The sequence below is a fragment of the Gadus macrocephalus genome, chromosome 4 (assembly GCF_031168955.1).
Source record: "Gadus macrocephalus chromosome 4, ASM3116895v1".
Classification (NCBI taxonomy): Eukaryota; Metazoa; Chordata; class Actinopteri; order Gadiformes; family Gadidae; genus Gadus; species Gadus macrocephalus.
The window spans coordinates 12,981,877-13,004,848 of record NC_082385.1 but is presented as its reverse complement, the minus strand read 5'-3'; the positions used below and the strand labels follow the sequence as shown (position 1 = coordinate 13,004,848).

The window sequence follows — 22,972 nt, the reverse complement described above, 5'->3', positions numbered from 1 at the left end:
TTTTCTAGTACCTACTCGCTCTAGGTTCCAAGCGAGCTGAGCCGAGGCTAAAAGGTGACGTCGGCAGACGGCCGGCGACTGATTGGCCAGAGAGTGTGACGAAGTCACGAGAGCGACATGGCAACCATGCTGGTAACATCCATAGCAGCGCCGCAGCCAACATGTTCCACTTCTCCAACTTCTTCAACATGCCAGCTAATAATAGTAATGCGATCGATGTCCTCCATTGTTGTTATGTGGGTTCTGTCCATGTGTGGGTTGCGTATGTGTTGTTTGCGTCGCGTACACAAATACGTCACGGCCCTTTCGCGCAGCCGACCCCGCCCACGTCCAGGAGGTACTATTTGCGGTGGAAAAGCACCCGTGCTGCTACCGTGTCGAGTCGTGTCGTGTCGAGTCGTGTCGAGTCGAGCTACATGTGCGGTGGAAAAGCGGCATTAGTTCCTGGTTATTTCTGGTCCCTTGCCTGGTATCGAGGAAGTAGCTTTTCTCTCTCTTTCCTCTTCCAACAGGTCAGCTCAGTCCCATATGGCCACGGTGAACTCAACCGCTTTAGGGAAATCCATTTACAGCACTCCTAATTGCCATTATATTTATATAATGTATGTATATATATTCTCTCTCTCTCTCTCTCTCTCTCTCTCTCTCTCTCTCTCTCTCTCTCTCTCTCTCTCTCTCTCTCTCGTATATTCTCATTAAAATCGAGGAACATGCATGTGCTGATATCCTTTGGAGGCAGTTATTCTTGGAATTGTTAATTAATTAAACAAACCAATTCCGTTTTGACGAGGTCTTCGTCTCTGCTGCCTTCCTTGGTTTTGGTGGATTTGCTTCGTGAATTCCTGCATAGACATATAAAAAAATCGCTTTCACCTTCCGCTGTGATTCACCGAGGGATATCTATCCGTAACATCTGCGGTACCTGTTTCTAGGGGTGAATCAGTCTCGGTAGCAGACCAGCTTGAACCGCATTCGACCTGGACTCTCGGCGTTATTGTTTGTCCCTAGTGCCGGATAGTGTGGGCCACCGTCTCTTTAGCAACAAGCCAAGAGGCATTTGGTTCGGGAGGGGACTGTGTTGACCCAGAAAGATGTTTTTTCCCTTCTCCCCCCCCCCCCCCCCCCCCCCTTCCCCTTCTGGCTCTCGACTGAGAGAGGCTGGCCGAGATCTGTGGGACCACTGCCGTATGGTCCATTTCATTCACTGTGGTGGTGGGGAATAAAGCGCGCCCTTATCATCGCTGCCAGTCTGGGGGATGGTTGGGGTAGGGGGGCACTGGTAGCCCAGCCGGAGTCTCGGAGCCCTCTCTTGGTCTTTACGCCCCCCCCCCCCCCCCCCCAGCCCAAGCTTTACAACCATACGTGTAAATCTGTCTCCTGGGCTAACGGCTACAAACAGTGCGATCGGACTAAGTAGAGCTTCATGCTAACGTGAACACTGAACACACCAATGAGAGGGCTGTGAGCTGTGGGGGGAAAATCTATCTGTAAATTGTACAGCCTCGCACTTCTTTAGGTCCCGTTTACTGCATGCGTGATGTCTGCCACTGGTTGGAGCTGGGGCTGTGGTGGTGTTCTGAAGAAATCATCTATCACATGACCCCCCCCCCCGTGCAGACTATCATCCCCCACCCTAGATCATGAAGATGTTCTGAAGTACAATGATTCAAGTGTGTGTGTGTGTGTGTGTGTGTCACACCTGCTTCTGCCTTGCCAGCCCCCTTTTTGAAACGACTTTGTACTACGAAATATATATACGACTTGAAATATGAATTATTTCACAACTTTTTTTTCCTCCTGGTCTTTTGCAGTGTCCTCTGCAGACGGCCTGAGCTGCTCAGGCACAGCGATGCCTGGCAGCGAGCCCCCCCTCTCCCTCCTACGCATCCCCTTCCTATAGACGCCGTCACTCGACGGCGAAGGGTCTCATATACACGCCCGTCAGCCGTACAGTGGATGAAAGAGGATTTCTTGTGGGACAAAAGTATTTGATTTAATGGCGCAGGATCACGGGAAAGACACACTGGGAGCATTCACACGACGTCAATGAGACGACGGTTCACTTCACAGCTTTTATAGTCGCACTGTAGGAACAAACACCGAGGCATCAAAGACGCGCACACCAGAAGGGGTTCTCACGGCCAGAACCGGGAGGCTGGTGCATCGAATGCACTTGGCTACTTTTGCGACGAAAGTGTGATCTAATGAGACACCTTTTTGATTTGGAGAGAGGGAGAGCGATTCCTCTAGGTGCAAGGAGCGTTTATACAAAGATTAACATTGAAAAACAGACTTGATACGTCAGCGCAGCGCTGTCCTGCTATACGTTTCACTTTCACCTCTGCTGTGTGGATGTTTCTAGCCAGCGTTTGTTATTGTAAAACTTTTCAGACGTGTTGGAAACTTCGCCTCCCCTGCCAGCTACTAAGCGTTGGGTAACCAACCTATCATCAACAGCCTCTCAACACAATACATGACGGCATGGCGGCAAAGTCTTTGGGCTATTTAATGATGTATCTGTAACCAAAACGTTGCCAGAATACACCTTAACATAATATCTAATGTATTTTGTAAGGTGTCAGAAAATGTACTTTCATTTACAAAGCGTTTGTCGATTAGCATATTTCTTGTTAGGAGTGTGTGTGTGTGTGTGTGTGTGTGTGTGTGTGTGTGTGTGTGTGTGTGTGTGTGTGTGTGTGTGTGTGTGTGTGTGTGTGTGTGTGTGTGTGTGTGTGTGTGTGTGTGTGTGTGTGTGTGTGTGTGTGTGTGTGTAAAAATCTACTCGCCTCAAACCATACTCGTAGAAAATTGGTTGCCACTACACCAAGGTTAAAAATACGTTGATGCTACTTGAACACAACCCACTCCCATTAGAAGTGACGGAGTAACAAACTAAGACCTACTCAACTTTGGCGGCAATGGTGTGTGGGATAAGCATGCTGTGGTACATCCACCTATTATTCTAAGTGGTTTTATCAACTTAAAAAAAAACATGTTTCCTGCAGCGGAAATGCGAGGTGATTTCCGATGTGTTATGTAGACATGGTTTCGCACACACAGTGAGTGAACCCAAACACACTGCATATAACGCATGGACCCTGGCTCGCAGCTCTGTGACAGCGTGGGTAAAGACTAATGCAAAGCATCTCGTGGCGCATGTTTTGTAAACACGGAGCTGAAGAGAAAATATATAAACGAGTCCCAGGGAAAGAGGCGTAGGTGCGTGGAGGGGAGACAACGGTCCACTTTCTCCTCATGCTCGGAAGAACAAAGCTGCTGTTGACGGGAGCACATTCCCTGCTGTGTAGTGGACTCTCATAATCTATGAACCTATACTGACCTGTGGGACACACACACACACACACACACACACACACACACACACACACACACACACACACACACACACACACACACACACACACACACACACACACACACACACACACACACACACACACACACACACACACACACAAAATAAGGCGGAAAATAAGGCGGAAAATTGTCACTGTGTCCTTTCCTTGAACAAAGTAAACCAACCACGTCTGAATGTAAAACAGAACCGGTTCACAGGACCGTTTTTTAATCCAGAGACTAAGGCTACCGCCATGCCCAGGATGGAGGTGAAATCCCCTCTGCGCTCTGTCATCCACAAGGTGACTCTATGTTTGGGATAGCGTCACTCACAAGCCGGGTTTTTACAGTCGTGACTCACTCAAAGATGTGTGTAGAGGTTCAGGACTGGGAACGATCTGCCATGGCCCGCTTACTCACCGCGCTCCAACCCAGCGAGCTGCAGCCACTGACCACCACACAGCAACGGCAAAGGCTTCTGGGTCTGAATGAATGAATATGTTAGGAACGTTGGGGTACTTCTCATTCAGGACACTTGGCCCGTTAGGGTACTTGACGTTTGGGTACTTGCAGTGCAGTACTTGACATTCAGGACATTTCGTATGTTAGGAAACTTGACATGTTAGGGTATTTGACATGCAGGACACTTTGCATGTTAGGACACTTTGCATGTTAGGAAACTTGGCGTGTTAAGGACACTTGGAACTTGGCACGTTAGGGTACTGGCAATGCAAGACACTTGTCATTTTAGGACACTTGGCATATTAGGGTACTTTGAATGTGAGGGCACTTGACATGTCCGGTTACTTGACATGTAGGACACTTGTCACTTTATTACACTTGGCATGTCAGTGCGGGTACTTGACATGTTGGGGACTTAGCAGGCTGCCTCTATAATTCAAATGTGAAAAACAACACCTGCTGATCAGGGATGTATGAAGGATGGACGGATGAATAAATGACCGCCTCGGTGTCGGTTCCAGGTGTCTGGTTTTCAGCTTACTGGTCAACTTTAATTTATATGTAAATTCCCCAACCCCTTCACTTGCAAGAGAAACAATGCAAGGGTGCATACGTGATTTGTGCCAGTTTTTCCTTGTTTCTTTGTATAGAAATGATAATGAAGACGTTGATAATAATGTCATGTTCTTGGATGTATTCCCCTGTGTCATCCATCATTTTAATACCAGCGGGGCGTACTATTCCTCTTTCAAACCAATGTATCCACCGTCTTAAACGTAAGCAATAGTACGTCTTAAACGTACTATTGTGTGTGAGCTTCCAATTTTTTTAAATTTTGTTTTATTTATTCATTGTTTTCGGTGCCGAAGGTGAGGATTAATTTAGTCACGTATCTGAATCCTGGGACATCGTAATCCCCCAGGCTTTATTGAGGCGTTAGCCGACCACGACCTGTTCACGGACACAACCAACGCCGTGACCGTCCCCTAACTTTTGTATGTTTTATCTTTCCGCAGGTGGTCCCCGGTGCTGTGCCCCCCCTGACGTCGTCTCCGTGCCCCCCCCGCCCTCCCCCCCGCCCCGCGCCCCAGGATGTCCAAGCGGAACCTGTTTGTCCGTCTGGTGCCATGCCGATGCCTGCGAGGCGAGGAGGAGCCCGTCACCTCGCTGGACTACTCCCACTGCAGCCTGGAGACGGTGCCCAAGGAGATCTTCGGCTTCGAGAAGAGCCTGCAGGAGCTCCACCTCGATGCCAACCAGATCGAGGAGCTGCCCAAAGTGAGACACCGACACGGACAACTCGGACACACAAATACACAGTCTGGGGTGGACACACACCCCCACACAGACACGCACTGATACCCTACAACCGGATCGAGGAGCTGCCCGAAGTCAGACGCGCGCGCACACTCGCAAAACTCAGAAACACACACACAAGTCACACACACCCCCACACAGATACACACTCAGATCCCCTACATTGTACAGTGTACATTACAGGGTGCTCGGGGTGCTGGACACCCACACCGGGACCACAATGAGGGCAGTCAGAAACGGAGACTGATTTAATCAAAGTCGCAGACAGCCTGACTTGGGGTCGGCCCTCTGCCCTGGACTTTGCTCTGACCTTTGCTCCGTTGAAACGTGACAGAGGGCGTCCTGGATTGTACCAATCCTGGGAAATAACCGGGGAAATGTCTGTGTGAAATTGCTGTAGATATCATTTAATATCAGCGGGAGCAGTTCTGTCGAGCGGCCCCAGCCGAAAGGGGTCTGGGTTCGAACCCCCGATGTCCGAAGTCCGTCTGTAGGCAGACTGACTTGAGCAAGGGGCCCAAAACCCCTGACCTGCTCATAAACGGCGTGTAAGAAATACAGGATAAACTCCCAGTTTCATGACTGAACGGTTCTCCATGTACATCCACTGTCTCTCCCTGTCTCTGACTATACATCTTGTCCTCCCTGTGTTTTCTTTCTCCCCCTCTCATAGCAACTGTTCAACTGCCAGTTGCTGCAGCGGCTGAGCATGCCAGATAATGACGTGACGGTGTTGCCGTCGGCCATCGCTAACCTCATCAATCTCAGGGAGCTAGACGTCAGCAAAAACAGTAAGCAGGGGCCGGGGGGCCAGAGCTGAGACAAAGCCCAAAGTGGAAGTTCAAGTTTAAGTTCACTCTGTTTAGTAGTTGTTTGAAAAGCATGGTTTGCTCAAGGAAGAGCCGAGTTTGTTATATTTGTGTTAGTTTTATGTTACTATGCTACTAAAAACTAGGACATCCCACATAGAAAATGGTTGTGGAGATCATTTTTCAAACCTTGCTCAATCCATCTTTAGGCTGCTGAGAGCTCATGGAGTCTGTTCTGATGTTGGCGTTAGTGATGGTGGGTCTGACTTTGGGGTTCAGTTACAGAGGTGACCGTTTTATCCGCAGATCTGTGCGAGAAGCCCCTAGACACAATTATTTGAATGGCCACGCTGTCAAACAGATTAAACAATAATGAAGCAGTTTAATATTCTGTTTTTATTTTATTTTAATATATGCGTGTTTGAACGCCTCGATGGATGGACTTGGATTAAACGGCTCTGACTGGTCCAGACCTGCACTGTTTGAATAAAAGACCTTTCATTAAAGCATTACAAAGAAATAACGGAACGAAGCACTACTTTGTTCAGTATTTCTTTTCAGTTGATCAAAAAGAGCAGAAGTTCTATCACTATCACAGTAATCTTTACTCAACTGCCCTTATGCAGTTTGTCAGTTTCAGGTACATGCCCCAGGCCTCCCCAGGGGGTTTGGCTATCCCGCCGGTCTCCTCCCCCCCCCCCCCCCCCCCCCCCCCAGCCTGTTTGAGGGTCAACAGTCTCAAACCAAACACGGCGGGCGTGTGAGACAGTGTGGGGGGACGCCAGGCCCCGCCCCCCTCTGTCAGCCTGGCCTGAAGCGAGCGTGTTCGCTGAGAAGCTGCAGCCTTGCTGCTCGGCGCTCATGTTTCATGTTCCTCTCTCTCTCTGTATCTCTCTGGCTGTATCTCTCTCTATCTCTCAATCTCTCTCGCTCGGCCCCTCACCTCGAGTGCTGCTCTCCCTGAGATTGTTTACAGAAGGGGGGGGGGGGGGGGGGCTCTGTAGAAGGTACTCTCCCACACCCCCGCCTCGGAGCTTGTAGACAGACCCGCTTCCTGTTTGACTAGTTTCAGCTACTTAGCGACTCACCTGTGTGCACCACCATCTGCAAACCCTCCCGGACGCCACGCTAAAAACCTGGTTACCCAACTTGTTATTGACCCTCGTTTATTTACATTGGGAAGACGCTTTTCCAAGCGAGGGGCGGTCCGCGTGTCATCAACAGTATGACGGTGGCGCCGCCTCTGAAGCACTTGACGTATTTATTCCCTGATGTGATTTATTAGATATCCAAGAGTTTCCAGAGAACATCAAGAACTGCAAGGTCTTGACCATCGTGGAGGCCAGCGTGAATCCCATATCCAAGTGAGTGTGTTGAGTGTGTAGAGCAAGTGAGAGTATCCGGACGCATGCAGGCGGCCATCCATCAGCATCCATTTCAATTAACCTTCCCCTCGGTGTGTTACGGCCTCACGTTGGCTCCGGCTGAGCCCCGCGTTTACGGTCAGGGAGCCGTGTGTGTGTGACTGGGGTGTGTGTGTGTGTGTGTCTGGGGGGTGTGTGTGTGTGTGTGACTGGGGTGTGTGTGTGTGTGTGTGTGTGTCACTGGGATGTGGGTGTGTGTGTGTGTGTGTGACTGGGGTGTGTGTGTGTGTGTGTGACTAGGGTGTGTGTGTGTGTGTGTGTGTGACTGGGGTGTGTGTTTGTGTGTGACTGGGGTGTGGGTGTGTCACTGCGATGTGTGCGTGTATTGTGTCTCACTGGGGTCTGTGTGTGTGTGTGTGTTGTGTCTCACTGGGGTCTGTGTGTGTGTGTGTGTGTGTGTTGTGTCTCACCGGGATGTGTGTGTTGCGTTTAAACAGGCTGCCAGATGGCTTCACCCAGCTCCTGAGCCTGACCCAGCTCTACCTAAACGATGCCTTCCTGGAGTTCCTGCCAGCCAGCTTCGGCAGGTCAGTTTCAATCCTTCCTCCGCCGAGGCAGCGGGAATGAGACGCCAGCTCCGGGGTCAAGCTGCGGACCGGTGCATGTTCCGCCGTTGTGTTTTGCAGCTTTTTTTTTAAACACGGTGACCCCCTCTCTATTATGATGAGCACGGCTATACAAAAAGTGTTCACTAGGTTTTGTTCGCCTGTACTGGAATAATGAAATTCACTCCGGAATTAACCTGCAGACACGGGAACTTTCCTTTTTTATAAAGAAAATGAACAAAGTGACCCACTCTCAACTTGAACATGGCAAACGTGTTCAGTACATTTGTTCAATGCACCCAATTCCGTAAAAAAAAAATATATATATATATTTTGCCCCTGCATGGTAGCATTCATAACCCTAATAAATGGAATAAACCGCAAACCAAAGTTTTATTTGCTGGAAGTCCCCCAATGGTGATGTCATTCTTAACTACCAGGCTTATTATCTTCTTTCAGCCCTTTTAATTGTAGCAAGTCAATCGATTTTCGTAAATTGTTGCCCTTCTCTTTAGGTATTAACTCCAAAGCACAAACAAGCATAATTATGGTTGGGAATTTCTGCGTCCAAAATAGACTTGAGGCAAGCTAGTGAAATCCAGTGAATATAAGTGCATTAACTATCTAATTAGGATATGTCTATACTATTTGTGGTAGAAACTGTATGGGCAATACATCAGAGTTTTAAACGCCAGCTATGACATTGCTACAGTTAATGCCCTTTCTTTAAACTAAAGTTCATTCATAAAACACCGCAGGGTGCCATAGATTGGTGCAGGTAGCAAAGTAGACAGGCAGAGAGAATCCTTGCTGCAATGCGACACAGAAACAATACAAGTTAGTATATTTAGTGTATTTAAAATCCCAGGGAAGTACAACATGCTGTATTAGGCACAATCTTTATTAGGAAACGCAACGTTATTAATCATGACCACAATGTCCATTGTAAAGTAGAAACGATGAAAGAGTTCACAAACAAACCTGCACACATTGAGAGTTAATCTTGTATTACAATCTTGGATTGTGCAAGTGCATGCAGGGTATGTTGGTGTAGCTGTACCGATTTGAATTGTCCAATGCGCTGCTGAAATATCAATGCTGGCGTGATATTCCGGCCCTTATTAATGGTCATTTTCCATTTTGATTCAAGGAATATTGCGTTTCGAATCACTCAAATATTGCCTTCTCCTCCCCAGGCTGACGAAACTGCAGATCTTGGAGCTGCGAGAGAACCAGTTAAAGATGTTGCCAAAGTAAGTCTCCCGCTTCCCCTCTCACACTCTCTCCCCCCCTCCCCTTCTCTCCCTCCTCTCTCTGTCTATCTGATCCACACACAGCCTGCTCTCGACACATTTGACTGTGGCAGTGAATTCAAGTCTTGCATAAGCCCTGCCCCCCGCCCCCTGCCCCCCGCCCCCCCTCCCCACTCCCTCACCGCTGTGGTGACTTGGCTGCCTGCACAGACAGGTTTTAAAATCTTCAACCAAGAATTTTTGCCATGTTATCTCACCTTTTGGATAAATGCATTGATCGTCTGCATTTATGGAAAAGTGCTTTTTTCTTTGGCTCATTCGTTCACTTTCCGATTCAGAAGACTTTATTTGCCATGACATGTAAACACGTTTGGAATTTGTTTTGGTGCAGTGGAGTTTACAACAGGACTCGTGAACAAGTCAACACCAGGGGCGTTCGTCTGTAGATGAGTGCTGCCTTCCTCTTCTGCAGATTAACCTTCTCAGACCGATCATCTGTTGCGGTCTGACAGTGTATTAAACGGACCGTAGTGTTTACGTTGTGAATGGAAACCTCTTCCTCTCTACTGCTCGGATTATGTATAGATGTTTTTTTTCTTTATTTTGTATTTACTGCTGTGTGCGTCTCTTGCTGTGCCGCCCACACGGTTCCTGCTGTCTGGGATTAATACGGCCCGTCTTATCTTAAGTGAGGGGGTAGTGTTGGGTTTGAAAACACAACAGATCCTTCTCGGTAGTGTTTATGTCCCCAGAAGGCCAGACAGACTTGGGACTTTTGGGCCAAGAATATCGCCAGAAACGTAGAGCCGTGAGAAAACAACCCAGGGGTGTGATAAACAAATACTTGAGCACGGACATACAGGCGTGAACCAGACACGTTTTATAGCCGGAAACACGCCTTCTGTAATCAGACAAAGAATGGATTACTCAGAATTAGCATGCACTTCATTCACTGTTTTTTTTTTGTCTCCCTTCCTTCTTTCGAGATTAAGATCACTTTCTAATATCTGTATTCTGTATTAGAATTACTTTCTGAACCCTTGAGTTGCAAGTTCCTGTTCAGTTGTGTTTCTCTGTTAATGTTTCCAGCGGTGAGCCACTGGTGGTGTTTGACATCTTCCAAACGGATTATAATATTGATCGCTCTCAAACCGCGCTGTGAGACTGCTCCAGATCAACTCCGCCACACTGCTAATCCGCTGTGAACTCCCACTCAGCCGCTCCCAGCGTTACCCACACGTCCTTCATTACGTACTTGTACACTGGCGGGTCCAGAGGACAGTCCTCTAGCCCAGAATTTGGTTTACAGCTCCAGGTTTTACAGCCCTGTCCACAACCTTTATGTCATTTGGCTGGCACTTTTATGGAAAAAAGGCTTATGTTTAACGGGTGATGGGAGGGTACAGGTTGGGCCTCTTGCTCAGGCATGGCTATTGGCGGTGGACATTGGGGTTTGAACCAACAATTTGGAAAGGTTGTCGGTCAGACTATGTTTGAGTCCTATACATTGACTCCAACACGCGTCACTCATCCACTAGTTCCATTATTTGAAGCACATGCCCGGGGCGGCCCGCTTTGAACTACTGGTTCTGAGGAAAAATATATATACAATCTATACAATGTATACAATGTGTACCAGCCAGAAAAGCACTTAGGTTCCATACGGGATTGACAAGCAAGCAATGTCTATAGCAGATGTTTACAACCAAACATTCCACACAGTTTTCCCAGATACTACGTATGTATTTATGTGATGTGAAGTCTATGACATGTTAAATGGGGCACCCTCAATGCAGTGCTTGGGATGCGTCCTGTTAACCTTCCTTCTCCCTCTGTGCCCCGCTGTAGAAGCATGCACAAACTCACCCAGCTGGAGAGGCTGGACCTAGGGAGCAACGAGTTTACTGAAGTGGTGAGTCGCTGTCACGCAAAGATGGCTTTGACACACACACACACACACACACACACACACACACACACACACACACACACACACACACACACACACACACACACACACACACACACACACACACACACACACACACACACACACACACACACACACACACACACACACACACACACAGAGAGAGAGAGAGGACACACGGAAGCACACACACAGAGAGAGAGAGAGGACACACGGAAGCACACACACAGAGAGAGAGAGAGGACACACGGAAGCACACACACGGAGAGAGAGAGAGGACACACGGAAGCACACACACGGAGAGAGAGAGAGGACACACGGAAGCACACACACAGAGAGAGAGAGGACACACGGAAGCACACACACAGAGAGAGAGAGGACACACGGAAGCACACACACACACACACAGAGAGAGAGAGAGGACACACGGAAGCACACACACACACACAGAGAGAGAGAAAGGACACACGGAAGCACACACGGAGAGGACACACACACAGACGGAGAGGACACACGGAAGCACACACTGACCGGAAAGGAACGCACAGAGAAAGAAACACGAACAGAAAGACACCCACCCACCCCCACACACACACGTGTAGCTAACGGTGTGTGTGTGTGCAGCCTGAGGTGCTGGAGCAGCTGAGTGGGATCAAGGAGCTGTGGATGGACTGCAACCGGCTCACCTTCCTACCTGGGGTACGTCCTCACTGCCGCCGCTCACTAACACACCTATTTGTTGTTGTTGACGTTGGTGCGTTTGTTATTGTGCTTGGTCTGTTTGAATCCCATTTGTGTTTCTCTTTATATAAGTATAACTACTATGAGTATTTATTGATGTCATTATTTCAATTGTATGCATTTATTCAATGTGTATTATTATTATCATACGTTTAAGTATTATCATGATTCTCTTCATACCTGCGTGTGCGTCGTGACGTGGTCGGGGGTGAAGGCTGGTTGTGTTGGAAGGTGCTCCTCACCTGAGCGCCCGCGTGGGGGCATGGCTAACCAGGGCCTCGTGTGTAGCGCTGTTATCGTGTTCTGGAGCCTCATTTGTGGTGGTGCTATGTCGACATCAGCCCCCTCTTGCTCTCTGGTTGGCCGGCCTCCTACGAGCCTGAGTCGCATGGCCGCGGAGTCGAATCAAGCACCTGATTTACAACCAGCGTGAGCGCCGACGTGTGTGTGAAGCGTTACGTCATACGATGAGGCGAGGGCGGCGTGGGTCGTCTCTGGGAAGCTCTCCAGACGCGGGCCGTAAACAGGGTTGTTATGGGGGTGAAGCTGCCCGGAGCATGAGGCCATTCCTGGGACAAAATGTTATTCAGGGTCAGCTTGTTCACACTATTTTGATTCTATGTCATTTTTGTCTCAAAATGTTATCACTGGTAGAACTAGTAAAAAAAAAACAGCACTAAAGTTGCACCTAGAGGAATTGTAATGCATTTGCAGAAAATAGTTTTTCTTTTCAGAAATGGAAATGAAGAATTTTAAATGTAACCGTAGTCAAATCTCAACCCAACGGGAACCAGGATCGTCACATTTCTTGCTGCCTTCTTAGCCTGTACCTCGATTTGGTGTGATTGTGTCTAGAATCTAGAAACACCGCATCAGGCTACGTGCTAAGAAGCTTCAGTAGCCCATCATCTAGACTCTAGATGACGTGCTACTGAGGCTTGTTAGCATGTAGCTTCTTAGCATGTAGCCTGATGTGTGTGTGACTGTGTCCAGATGACGGGCTACTGAAGCTAGATAGCATATCGCCTGATGTGGTGACTGTGTGTCCAGATGATGGGCTACTTAAGCTTGATAGAATGTAGCTTCTTAGCATGTAGCCTGATGTGTGTGACTTGTGTCCAGATGATGGTCTACTGAAGCTTGTTAGCATATAGCTTCTTAGAATGTAGCCTGATGTGTGTAACTTTTGTCCAGATGATGGGCTACTGAAGCTTGTTAGCATGTAGCCTGATGTATGTGACTTGTGTCCAGATGATGGTCTACTGAAGCTTGTTAGCATGTAGCCTGATGTGTATGACTTGTGTCGAGATGATGGGCTACTGAAGCTTGTTAGCATGTAGCCTGATGTATGTGACTTGTGTCCAGATGATGGTCTACTGAAGCTTGATAGCTTCTTAGTATGTAGGCTGATGTGGTGTGACTGTGTGTCCAGATGATTGGCATGCTGAAGCAGCTGGCCTACCTGGACGTGTCCAAGAACAACTTGGAGATGGTGGACGAGCAGATCTGTGGCTGTGAGAGCCTGCAGGACCTCCTGCTGTCAAACAACGCCCTCACAACGCTACCCGGCTCCATAGGTGAACACGCGCACACACACACGCACGCACACAGGAGCACCCACGCACACTCACCGGAGCACACACACACGAACAGGAGCACATACACAGGAGCACACACTCACACACTGGAGAACACACACACTGGAGAACACACACACAGACACGCACACACACAGAGACACAGGCGCACACACGCACACACAGACAGTCCTGACTGCAGGACTGTAACATGAGATATGTCCGGCTGACCCAATCGATGTGTACATCCTTTAACATAATGCACAGTGGCTTTTTGTTAACGAAATGAATAGCTGCAGTAGATATTCATTTAATGTAGTGCAAGAAATCAATCACTCAAACTTTATCGCTCATGCTCTCTCTGCGTCTCGGTGTCTCTCTACCAGGCTCCCTTAAGAAACTCACAGCTCTCAAGGTGGATGAGAACCAGTTGATGTATTTGCCGGACTCCATCGGAGGGTGAGTGCTAACAGCATTACAGACGACGTCCGCGATATAATCCACTCATCTCGGTGAGGGAGGAGGGAGGGATTAGCATGATGGCTATTAATCCCTCTCCCTGTCTCATTGGCTTCCTCTGCTGCCATTCAAACACACACGCATTCAGAGCAGATCAAAGACCCAATTAAAGGCATTAGGTATGATTCAGTCTGCGAGTCCTTGGTTTTGATTTTGTGTATTAGTTTCAAATATATTTTATAGTCCACTACAAAGCTTTTGTTTCAGTGACAAACGCACACTTGTTATTCACAGTAAAGTCAAACATAAACATGACTTCAGAGTGCCCCCTGACTTGGGGACAGTAGCAGTCATGCTCCTCTGAATGCTAACACGGGTGACGATGACCGAGTATTGACACAGTAAACGTGCTGGTCTTGTTGTCACACCAACAGTGTCAACAGGGCTGGGCCTAAAATGGTGGCAGTCAGCAGTTCTGCTGGCAGAGACCTACCCAAGGGCAAAAGATCAAGCCCACGACTATGGTCCGGCCAAACGGATTGGCTCTACATTGAAGATTTAATCTCCAAGACGATTTCACTCCTAATTATTAGTATTTATTTATCAGCAATCAATAGCATCTGTGACTGTTTGTTCTGGATTACACATCCAAACACGGTGATCTATTCCGTATGCTGCGTTTGTCTCCCCCAGTGCACTTTCACACAGATTAGGTTTTAAAATAACCCACCCATGGTTTTAACATAATCACGAGTAAGGATTGCAGTTTAAGCATACTGATTAAATATCTAATCTTTTTTTTTTTTTCATTCATTCACCCGCGGGGTCGGACGTCGGTTTACCCCCCGGCGCGCCGTATCGGTAGTCCGTTGTGTCCGGTTGTAGGTCGGGCTTTTACGAGGAGGACGCAAATCTCCCCCGTTAATTCTTTGGCAATCGAGAATATGGATGGTAATGCCATTAGGAGCGGCGGCGCATGCCAGCGGTCCGAGCGCTCCAACTCACGGGAGCGCGGCGCTCCGGGCCTGACCGGCCGGAGCTGGTTAAACCAGACCTCGGGCCGTTGCTGAACCCTTGGACCCGCGTTGCTTTTAAGGATGGAGCCCAAAGGGTCCGGATCCTTTTTGTATAGCGACCCAAAGCAGAGATGGGCTGGTATTGTTGTGACGGAGTGAAGCCCACGGAGCGGGACCGTACTCGGGCTTTATCTTTTCACTCTCCTCTTCCGGGACTCGAGTCTATTTTGGATGTCAAAAGTCAAAAACGGGCTTCGGGCTTCAGAATAAAAGTACACTTAAGAGAGTGGTCCGATGTAACAGCGGCTAAAGTGGACCCCCCCCCCCAACACAGGGTGCATGCTGTGATGGTAAGCTTCACCCAGGGGTCCATTTCATGTTTCCCCCGTCCATATGCCCGACCAGGCCGGGCCGGGAGGAACAGTGCGACCAGTGTTTGGTGACAGGACACAACACGCTCTGTCCCCGGGAGGGGGGGGGGGGCGGGGGTGGTCCGCTCTCCTCATGAGGGTGGCCGCAGGGAAACAATCTAGCAAACCAACAATGGCGGGGTCTGTTTACCGCCGGCCAGCCGTGCGGAGCCAATGTGTTGACGTAGCTCGCCAAGCAGCTCCTTCTGCAGCCTCAAGGCGAGCACATTGAGGGTGGGAGGACGACTCGTCAGAGAGTGACCGTAGCCCTAAGCCCTACCGCTGAACAGCTGGTTGATGGGTAGGCCTACCTGGTGACCGTAACCCTGTTCTTTATCAGCGATCAGCTGGTTGATGGGTAGGCCTACCTGCTGACCGTAACCCTGTTCTTTATCAGTGAACAGCTGGTTGATGGGTAGGCCTACCTGGTGACCGTAACCCTGTTCTTTATCAGTGAACAGCTGGTTGATGGGTAGGCCTACCTGGTGACCGTAACCCTGTTCTTTATCACTGAGCAGCTGGGGGTTGAGTAGGCCTGCCTGACCATAACCCATTCAATACCACTGACCAACTGGTTGTTGGGTTGCTGCTACAGGCACTTATTTAGCTAACTAATATATCAGTGGATGAGAGAAGGACGGTAATATTCGGTGAGGCAGGCAGAAAATACTGGAAACAGTAATGGTAGAAGACATACATTACTCAAATAATGACATAAAATAATAGACACGAAATAATTGCATTTAATATTTATTCCATTCTGTACAATGTCACCATACCAAACACCTGCCATTCTAAGACTGTTCGATTGTTTTTCCCGCACCTCCCGGAAGGCCTTGTCCGTGTGACTGCGTCCCCGGGAACCCGTCTTTATTCACTGTCTCTGCTCTGCAGGCTCAGCTCCCTGGACGAGCTGGACTGCAGCTTCAACGAGATCGAGGCGCTGCCCGCCACCATCGGGAACTGTGTCCACATCCGGACCTTCGCCGCCGACCACAACTTCCTCACCCAGCTCCCCTCTGAGGTGAGCGCGGGCGGGAGGTGTTGCGTGGCGCCGTGTGACGTCATGCAGCCAGGGGTGTTGAGCCATGGCCCCGCACGCTAGAGGGGAGGGGGGAGGGGGGAGGGGGGGAGGAAAGAGGAAGAGGAAAGGACCGTGAGAAGGTGAGAGAGGGAAGGAATTGGGCAGAGGAAAGGAGCAGTAAAAAGGATGGAGAGAAGGTGAGGATAGGGAAGAGGAAAGGATGGAGAGAATGTTATAGACGTAAGGAAGGAGGAAAAGATGGAGAGAAGGTCTGAGAGGGAAGAGGAAAGGATGGATGGAGATGGGGACGGAGGGAGGGAGAGAAAAGGGGAGAAGGAGAGAGGGGGATGGGGCGGGGGTGGGGGTTTGAAGATGTGTTCATCTCGGGATGTCTCTCACACCGTTTTTCCATCGCTTGACTTTAAACATCTCTTCTCCAGATTGGCAGCTGGAAGAATATCACTGTGCTCTTCCTGCACTCCAACAAGCTGGAGTGTCTGCCCGAGGAGATGGGCAACATGCAGCGCCTCCGTGTGGTCAACCTCAGCGATAACAAGTCAGTGCTGTCCCCGACCCCACCTCCCGACCCCACCTCCCGCCGGGATTATATACATAAATCCTCCCTTATGCCCAACGTCTGTCGTGCTATTTTTAGCCCACATTATGATGGATGCTTGTTTCGGTTTTGGAGTCTGAAGGCATTTGATCGATTTTTAATATTATTACGATGGACTGGTCTTGACTTGTCTACTTTTGACATCCCAGGTTGAAGAATCTCCCCTACAGCTTCACCAAGCTCAATCAGATGACTGCTATGTGGCTCTCGGAAAACCAGGTGAGCCATCTCACCGCACGCACACATGTACACACACACGAGCGCTCGCATACACTGACACACAAAACCTTTTGAATCTGCTCCGATCACTATTAAAAGCATGCCACATGATGCCAATATTTAACACTTAAATTCATGATTGAGAACATTTTGGTCCAGCAGGCAATACCATACTTTAGCATATTTGTTATTTGGCACAAACACATGAACATATTCATGTGATATCACCACGATGAATATTGGCTAATGTAGCCTAGCATACCGCCAGATGCTCCCGTCACACACACACACACACACACACACACACACACACAGGCACGCACTCGCGCACGTACGCACGCACGCGCGCGCGCACACACACTTCTTTACTAACATATTCACCCACGCATGCCAGTCTACACTCGGATATCTACACACAAACACACACGCTAGTCTATACTCGTATATTCACACACAAACACACACTAGTCTATACTCGCATACTTACACACACACACACACACACACACACACACACACCACAAACGCTAGTCGATACTCACATATTCACTCATACACACAGACACACACATTCTGCCTCAGCACCGCATAGACCAGCATCACATGGTTGGGTTTGAAATTGTGCGAGGTGCCGGTGATTGCAGAGCGATCATAGCTTACTCCCCCTCTCTCCCCTCTCCCCCTCTCTCCCTCTCTCCCTCCCTCCCTCTCCCCACCCTGGCTGTGGGGTCTCACTCCCTCAGTCCAAGCCCCTGATCCCCCTGCAGAAGGAGGAGGACCCTGAGACCCATCACACGGTGCTCACCAACTACATGTTCCCCCAGCAGACCCGGGCCGAGGAGTGTGAGTTCCTGTCTCTTTGTTCCTCCTGGCTCTCATTATTTCCTCTACCCTCCTCTGGGCCTCCTCCAGCAAGATGGCCGACCGCTATGGCCCATCATTATCTCGACCCCCGACTCCGGTCGCAATATCTTATTTTTTTATGCTTTTTCTTACTTCATAGTAATTACCAAAAGCATCACACGCCTGTATTCCCGTGGTGTTTTAGGTAACCGACGGTTAAAGGATATTCAATACGAGTTTATGAGGCTGACTTGGAATCAGGATGGGATATGGATGAGTTGAAGAGACGGAAGTGATCCCTTATCAAACCAAATCGCACTGGGTCGTTTCTAACCGAGTACGGTTCCTGGATCGTATCGGAGTCCGTTTAGCGACATGCGTATCGCTCCAGGCGTTAAAGAGGAGGTGAATGCACATCCTGAGTAGACTTCAACACAGGAGACACAGACAGCCGTCTATCAAACCATTCACTGCTTAACGGTCTGCAGCCCGTCCATTTCCCCCTAACGATCGGAGTCGCGTTGGGATTGTAATTCTCTGCGTCCTACGGCAAGAAGGGGGCCAAGATTGCAATGTGCGTGTGGCGTCGTTTGCTAAGCTTCAGCGATGAGATTACGCAACCACAAAGCCCATACAATACAGTTGAGCTCGGATGTCAAGATAAACGTTGAGGGTGTGCCGTGTTGTTCTGAGGATAGCTGTAATCTCCAGCCAGCGGCACATTCTCCCAGAGCTCGCCAGTGTTCCCTGGGAGTTCCTCATTGTCCCGGTCCGTTTCAGACCCACGCCGGGAGAGTTCTGACTGAGCAAATCAGACATGTATGTTTTATAAAGGGCTCTTTAATGCTGGCGCTCTGATCGGATCGCGTATAAAAGAACAGTGGGAAGGCTGGTGTGTTTAACATCTCAGCATTGCTCTATTCAGTCTTTATAGGCGTACTGAAAATGTAACCTTTAAAGCCGAGGACAGTTGCTTTTTATTTCAAGTTTGTTTTTATAGTAAAGCATTTTGGAAAAGGGTAAACACTTTCATTTTAATGTTTGGATGAAAAAATATAGAATTTTATTTGATTGTGTTGTTAATGACTATATTGATGTGGATATTTTCTGTGCCACCATAGGGTTAAATTCCCTTCACATCCACTACATGTGATAAGATACTTGTTTGTGCTGGGCGCCATCTGCTGTCTGTTTTGTAGAATTGCTTTCAGACATTTTCAAAAGAACATGGCTTTCTGTTAGAAATGAGTTAACCTCAGAGAATAACATAGGTGGAAGGTTGTTTTTAATGGGATCAATATTAATAATCATACATATTTAATAATTGGTTAAAAGGAGGATAAAGTGCCAGATGTTTTCATGTAATGTTATGCATGTTTCCTGATTTTGTGTGTGTTTCTCTGCGCGTGTGTGTGTGTGTGTGTGTGTGTGTGTGTGTGTGTGTGTGTGTGTGTGTGTGTGTGTGTGTGTGTGTGTGTGTGTGTGTGTGTGTGTGTGTGTGTGTGTGTGTGTGTGTGTGTGTGTGTGTGTGTGTGTGCACGTCATCAGACACCCCCAACTCTGACACGGAGAGCTTCAACCCATCGCTGTGGGAGGAGCAGAGGAAGCAGAGAGCCCAGGTGGCCTTCGAGTGTGACGAGGACAAGGACGAGAGGGAGATGCCCCCCAGGGTGAGTTATCCTCCACCCCCCCCCCCTCTGCTCGCTGCCCCGGACACTTAAGCCCTGCCCACACGCAGCCCCAAGCCTGGTTCATATTTGTAGGGCAGCCCGTAGAACCAGTAGGATCCTGTACGGTTTGAGCAGAGCTGAACAAGCGGCGCATGGATGGATTGCGCAGTGTTTGTTTCTGCTCGCTTTCGTCAAGGACACTTTATCACAAGGTCAACATTCTGTTGTGTTTGTCCCGACATGGCCTTGTGCTTTAGGCTTTGTGCTGCGGTACAGAGGTAGAAAACAGGAACACAATTTTTATAATATGTTTATTTGTATATGTAACGGCAGGGTAATGCAGTTCAATAATTGAGCTGTAATACTGTGCGGTTTTAAGACTTTTTAATGCATAACCTATGAATAACCTTTTGAATATCTGGCCGTTAGCAGTGTTCCCTTACCGTCCCCACGGAGATGTTTCATTTATAGTGTGTGTGTGTGTGTGTTTGTGTGTGGTGTGGGCACTAAACTAAACTTCACAAGAGCAGCCCATAGGCGGGCCTTCTCCCCTCCATGTCCCCACAAAGAGCTGACTCTCTCTCTCTCTCTCTCTCTCTCTCGCTCTCTGTGTGTGTGTGTGTGTGTGTGTGTGTGTGTGTGTGTGTGTGTGTGTGTGTGTGTGTGTGTGTGTGTGTGTGTGTGTGTGTGTGTGTGTGTGTGTGTGTGTGTGTGTGTGTGTGTGTGTGTGTGTGTGTGTCCGTCCTGCTAGGAGGGGAACCTGAAGCGCTACCCCACCCCGTACCCTGACGAGCTGAAGAACATGGTGAAGACGGCCCAGTCCGTGGCCCACCGCCTCAAGGAGGACGAGGCCGGAGAGGGGTCCGGCAGGGATGGCCGCCCCCAGGAGAGGAACCACATCGGCATCCAGGACGTGGGCGTCAAGGTGTGTGGCGGAGCGATGTCCCGCCTTCATACCCCTCTGTGGAGGGCTCCTCCTCTAAAGGGAGAGCTACGATCCCAGTTAGTCCTCACGAGATGGGAGAGTAGGTCCGTCCTTTAGACCAGGGTCTAGACTAGAGGAATCCTAATACCGGACTGTGTCCACTTTGACTCTGGGATCTCGCACGCTATTCCCCAGGGCGTCCTTTTAGCGCGATGCCTAACCCCTCTTTAATGACGTCTACCTAAAATCATGCCACTTCTGCTGGTATTAGTATCGTCTTGCTAGCGGGTTAAAGTAACACAAAGCACAGCAATGTATTGGATTACTTGAGGTTGTAGAAATTGTCCCTGTTTATTTGTAACATATGTTTGATTGACATGCTGTCGTAACGAGGTGACACCATGACCCAACCCCTCCCTCTCTGCCCCCGGCCCCCCACCAGGTGATTGAGGCCCCCAGCGCCAACGGCCAGGCCGTGGACGCGGAGCCCATCTCCCACGCCGACGACTCCACCGCCCCCAAGGACAGCTCAGAGTCTTACAGCTCCCAGAAGACCCCCTACAAGTCCTCGGACCCCTCCATGATGAGGCACGAGGACACGCTGGAGGTACCGCTCGCAGCCATCTCATTAGCTCGCAACCTCACGGTGTCACCATGACAACGGGGACCATGGAGCCACGTGCACGGCGAAATGCTTTTGATTCATTAACATTCGATTTGCATAATGGCTCACATGGAATTCTATAGTGATGCATATTCTGTTTGATGTCAGTAAAGTGATGTCTTCACACACATCCATTGCATCTGTTATCCCTGACATGTGCTGTGCATAGAGGCAACCCCAAAAAGCAGGAACCACACTGTGTGTGTGCGTGTGTGTGCTTGTTTATCGATCATATAATGAACCAACTGCGGCTGTTTGCAGGACTCTGAGGATCTGTCTGATGAAGAGGAGGAGATGAAGGTGGCGGAGATGAGGCCACCCCTCATTGAGATCTCCATCAACCAGCCCAAAGTGGTGACCCTCAGCAAGGACAAGAAAGGTGCTTAACTATACGTCCTACTTACATTCACTTGGTGTCTATTCAGCGGCTTCTGTCCCATCATGTGGCAGAAGCTGTGCCGGTATTCATTGTTATTTAAGTATATTAGGGACGTGCTTTGATTATGCTAAGGTATGATGTACAGCTCCTCCATACTAGACCCCTCTGTCACGTATTTCTGTCAAGAAATTGCATAGTATTGTTTTTGCAATTCCAAAAAAGATCCTTTAAAGGTTGGAAAAAAAAGTCATTATTCATAGCAACAATCTATTGTTTAGGAATAACCGACGAGTAAATGCCCTAATTGTCCAGTGACCAGTTGATCAGAATCAAGCATTCAACAAAGCGGTGTAGTGCGATAAGGTATTGTGTGATATCAATGACGCTACAGAAATCTCAAACCAGAGACCATTTTGAAAACGTTGTGCGTTTAAATTGAGATTTGAACATGGATCACTCATCGCACCACTGTATAACGCACCACATCCCTCATCCAAAACAAGTTGCCTCTGGGTTTGGTTTACCTTGGAGCTTTAAGACTCTCTAGCTACAATGACCCTAACAAAGAGCTCTCTGTTTCTGCACATCAGACGACGGGAAGGACGCCGACTCCCTCCTGGACGACACGGTCGCCAACAGCAACCAGAACAACAGCAACTGCTCGTCGCCGTCGCGCATGTCGGACTCGGTCTCCTTGACGACGGACAGCAGCCAGGAGAACTCCCTCTGCACCCCCGAGAAGGAGGCCAAGATGCCCTTCTTGCCCAAGAGCAGGTGGGAGTCGTGCACCAGTCGTCCCCTAGATGGCGCTCTCAATGTCGCCTCCTCTTGGAAACTGATCTCAGATCAGGTTATATTGCATCACTTTTGTCACGGCGATGGAAAGTTGTCTTTGAGGGAATCCCCATGAATTAGTCATATGAAAACGTTTTTAGGAACTAGGTTTTTTTTTTGAGTAGTAAGGTTAGCTTTGTGTGAGAACGCTGCTCGCTTGATCAATGATCTGCAGTTGGGATTTTGACAAGAAATGATACTAGAATGCTTGGTTCTGCTTTTTGTTCGTTTCTTTTGTTCAAAAAACAAATGAAAGTATCAAACAGAGCATTCATCCCCATCCCCCCACCTTACCCACCTCTTCTCTGCAGCCCCCACAGATCACACTTTGAAAGTAAAATGCTCATCAAGATAGATAAATGAATGGAAAAGACGAATAAAGCTACATTATAGGTTAAAACCTTAAGGCCTAAGTTAACACCTTCAAACAAAGCCAAACGAGGAGACTCCAAACTGGAGTGTGATCTAAAGTTCTTTGTGACTCCATGTTGCTAGTCC

At 48.8% G+C, this 22,972-nt stretch overlaps 1 protein-coding gene across 3 annotated transcripts in view; it reads left to right on the top strand.

Moving 5' to 3' along the window:
* The window catches only part of erbin (erbb2 interacting protein), a 45,009-nt gene that overhangs the window by 12,820 nt on the left and 9,217 nt on the right, over nucleotides 1–22,972 (top strand). For all 3 annotated transcript variants that reach the window (XM_060050327.1, XM_060050325.1, XM_060050326.1), the window contains 18 exons: nucleotides 4,836–5,097; nucleotides 5,810–5,927; nucleotides 7,231–7,309; nucleotides 7,807–7,896; nucleotides 9,111–9,167; nucleotides 11,016–11,079; nucleotides 11,722–11,796; nucleotides 13,271–13,415; nucleotides 13,802–13,874; nucleotides 16,195–16,324; nucleotides 16,765–16,880; nucleotides 17,090–17,159; nucleotides 17,903–18,002; nucleotides 19,551–19,672; nucleotides 20,424–20,597; nucleotides 21,040–21,204; nucleotides 21,523–21,640; nucleotides 22,231–22,414. In XM_060050327.1, coding sequence (XP_059906310.1) covers nucleotides 4,912–5,097; nucleotides 5,810–5,927; nucleotides 7,231–7,309; nucleotides 7,807–7,896; nucleotides 9,111–9,167; nucleotides 11,016–11,079; nucleotides 11,722–11,796; nucleotides 13,271–13,415; nucleotides 13,802–13,874; nucleotides 16,195–16,324; nucleotides 16,765–16,880; nucleotides 17,090–17,159; nucleotides 17,903–18,002; nucleotides 19,551–19,672; nucleotides 20,424–20,597; nucleotides 21,040–21,204; nucleotides 21,523–21,640; nucleotides 22,231–22,414 — 2,066 coding nt within the window. In that variant the 5' untranslated portion in view covers nucleotides 4,836–4,911. The remainder of the gene's footprint in view (nucleotides 1–4,835; nucleotides 5,098–5,809; nucleotides 5,928–7,230; nucleotides 7,310–7,806; nucleotides 7,897–9,110; nucleotides 9,168–11,015; nucleotides 11,080–11,721; nucleotides 11,797–13,270; nucleotides 13,416–13,801; nucleotides 13,875–16,194; nucleotides 16,325–16,764; nucleotides 16,881–17,089; nucleotides 17,160–17,902; nucleotides 18,003–19,550; nucleotides 19,673–20,423; nucleotides 20,598–21,039; nucleotides 21,205–21,522; nucleotides 21,641–22,230; nucleotides 22,415–22,972) is intronic.